This window comes from Pteropus alecto, unplaced genomic scaffold, assembly GCF_000325575.1.
Source record: "Pteropus alecto unplaced genomic scaffold, ASM32557v1 scaffold86, whole genome shotgun sequence".
Classification (NCBI taxonomy): Eukaryota; Metazoa; Chordata; class Mammalia; order Chiroptera; family Pteropodidae; genus Pteropus; species Pteropus alecto.
The window spans coordinates 22,992,491-22,994,645 of NW_006442109.1; the positions used below are offsets into that span (position 1 = coordinate 22,992,491).

General features: G+C 43.6%; 1 protein-coding gene across 1 annotated transcript in view; it reads right to left on the minus strand.

The window, feature by feature from the left end:
* The window catches only part of SLC24A5 (solute carrier family 24 member 5), a 19,850-nt gene extending 18,343 nt beyond the window's left edge, over nucleotides 1-1,507 (minus strand). The window contains exons 1-2 of the mRNA XM_006920390.1: nucleotides 1,314-1,507; nucleotides 425-604 (exon numbers count right to left, since the gene is read on the minus strand). Of these exons, the coding sequence (XP_006920452.1) occupies nucleotides 425-604; nucleotides 1,314-1,434 (301 nt within the window). The 5' untranslated portion in view covers nucleotides 1,435-1,507. The remainder of the gene's footprint in view (nucleotides 1-424; nucleotides 605-1,313) is intronic.
* Nucleotides 1,508-2,155: the final 648 nt, after the last annotated feature.

Below are 2,155 nucleotides of genomic sequence, written 5' to 3' on the forward strand. Positions count from 1 at the left end.
TGGGGGCAGCAGGGGCAAAGGATGCTGTTTCTGTGCAACAGGAAACCTAACCCTTAACTTTGATCTTCTCTAAAGTGAGCATGCTCAAATAATTAAACTAACCAAGTGGGAGACAGAGACTGGAAATGCTGGCATTTTTGCTTATACGGAATAAAACATCACTGATATTCTGATTTTGGGGGCTAGGGCACCAAGGAAAGGTCTATGCTCAGAATTCTGTCCATGACTGAAGGGATAGAACCGATGGGCTTGAAATGGTAGATCTTATTTTCAGAAACCAGTAACTGAGCTTAATTTCTAGTAGCCGAATTCTGCAACCAGTTGAGATGAACAGAATTTCAAAGGCAGCTATTTCAAAGACAGACATATGTGTATGCGGTACAACTATTCTGAAAGGTTTCAGGGGAGATTTCCAGCCACTTACATTCACTGATGATTTCCAAGGAGGGTATGAAGTACTCGTCACAGACAATAGACACGGCCATGAACATGTAAAGGATAATTAGGAAGTAGATTACAATGCCTCCATCTGCACGCTCCTGTTTCGTGAAAAACCCTTCAGGAAACTCAGACGAGGGAGAAATAACACACTGGGAGCTATTTCCTGGTAAGGAAAAAGAGGTGAATGTTTGAAGGATGTTGAAGTCACACATTCCAAGTCCACAAAGAGAAATTACTTAAGAAAGCTGTAAGTGAGGGATTTCTGGGTGAAATCTTTAGAACCCTGGTGTAAATGTATAAAGCACTTTTGAATATGATATACTTTTAGGTCCTTAGAAAATTAGTCTTTGGGACCCTAAAGAGGTGTTTTAATGAAATAAGCTGATGGTAGTGGAAGAATTAAAAAGAGAAAATCATGAAATCATTCTTCCTTGTCCGCTTCATTTCTAAAAGGGAATTTTTAATCGCTCTTCTTCCTCAGGTAGAAACTATCTCTGATTATAAAGATTTCTAATATCTGTACCATTTCGTTTTCCCAATTCAGAGCCTAAGTCGTCCACAGACATGTAAAGAATCATTGACTGTTGGCACAGAGAATTTCTAAGGTGAAAGATTTTTTTTTCATCTTGTCTCTAACAATAAAAACCGGAGGCTTTCCTGCTTCGTGATGTCTGTGAGTTATTTCAGACCCATCTTTGAGAACTTATTTGAGGGATCAAAAGTGTTTCATATCCTTCCAAATGCTAAAAATCAGAGCAAGTACAAATGGAAGCAAAAGTGAGTCAAGTAAAATTTCCCTCTTTGTTCTTTCATCCACATGTGGCAGCAGCAGCAGCAGCAGCAGTGAGTAGCTAACCCCAGTCTCCACCTACCTGTGGCCCTTGGGAGACGCTGGGGCAGGGAGGCACCTGGGGGAGGCAGGTGTGCTGTAGACCAGAGGATGCCAAGGAGCAGGGCTCTTCTTGTCCACCGTGGACCCCCTTTTGTCTGCATTTCTGCTGCGCTCTTACTGCAGTGGGCAGCTTCGGGAAGGGAGGGAAGGAGGATTAAGCTGAATCATGTGAGGAGTCTCCTTCCTGCCCAATGCCCTGCCCAGGGCACATTTCAGCAAGGCCAGCACAGGAAGGCGGGTGATTGGAGCCAGCCAAGCTTCTCTGATCAGGAGGCTGGAGGAGATAGGGAGGAGAGCAGATAATCCTCCTCTACAGCTTCTCCCTGGCCCACAGTCCCTGAGGGTAGATCCAGGAAGCTCCGCTTTATGGAGTGGTTTTAATTCATGCCTCCATGCTGGCTCTGCTCTTGTCTTTCTCTAAATTTGTAAGAATTCGAGTTTTGCAACTGCCTCCACTTCTCTCACTCCAGCTCTTGCTTCTAGAAGTTGTTGGGGGCATGTGTTACGTGAATTCTGTGGCTGGCTTGGTACTCTTTTATGTTTCTATTTTGGCTTTTTATCTTGATCTGCAATTAGGGCTAGAGGCAGGATGGTCACTTAGAAGGCTACTGCAATAATCTAGTGGAGAAATGAGGGTGCCTTAACCAAAGCAGTGGCAGTGGAGATGGAGAAGAATCAACAGCTTCAAGAACTATTAAGGAGACAGAGCATTTGATCATTAATTAGCTGTGCTCTCTGCAGAGGTTGTTATCTAAAATGCAAATTTGACAAGGCAGGAAGTGTTTAAATATAGACCACTATGTTCCCTGCCCTACCATTTAC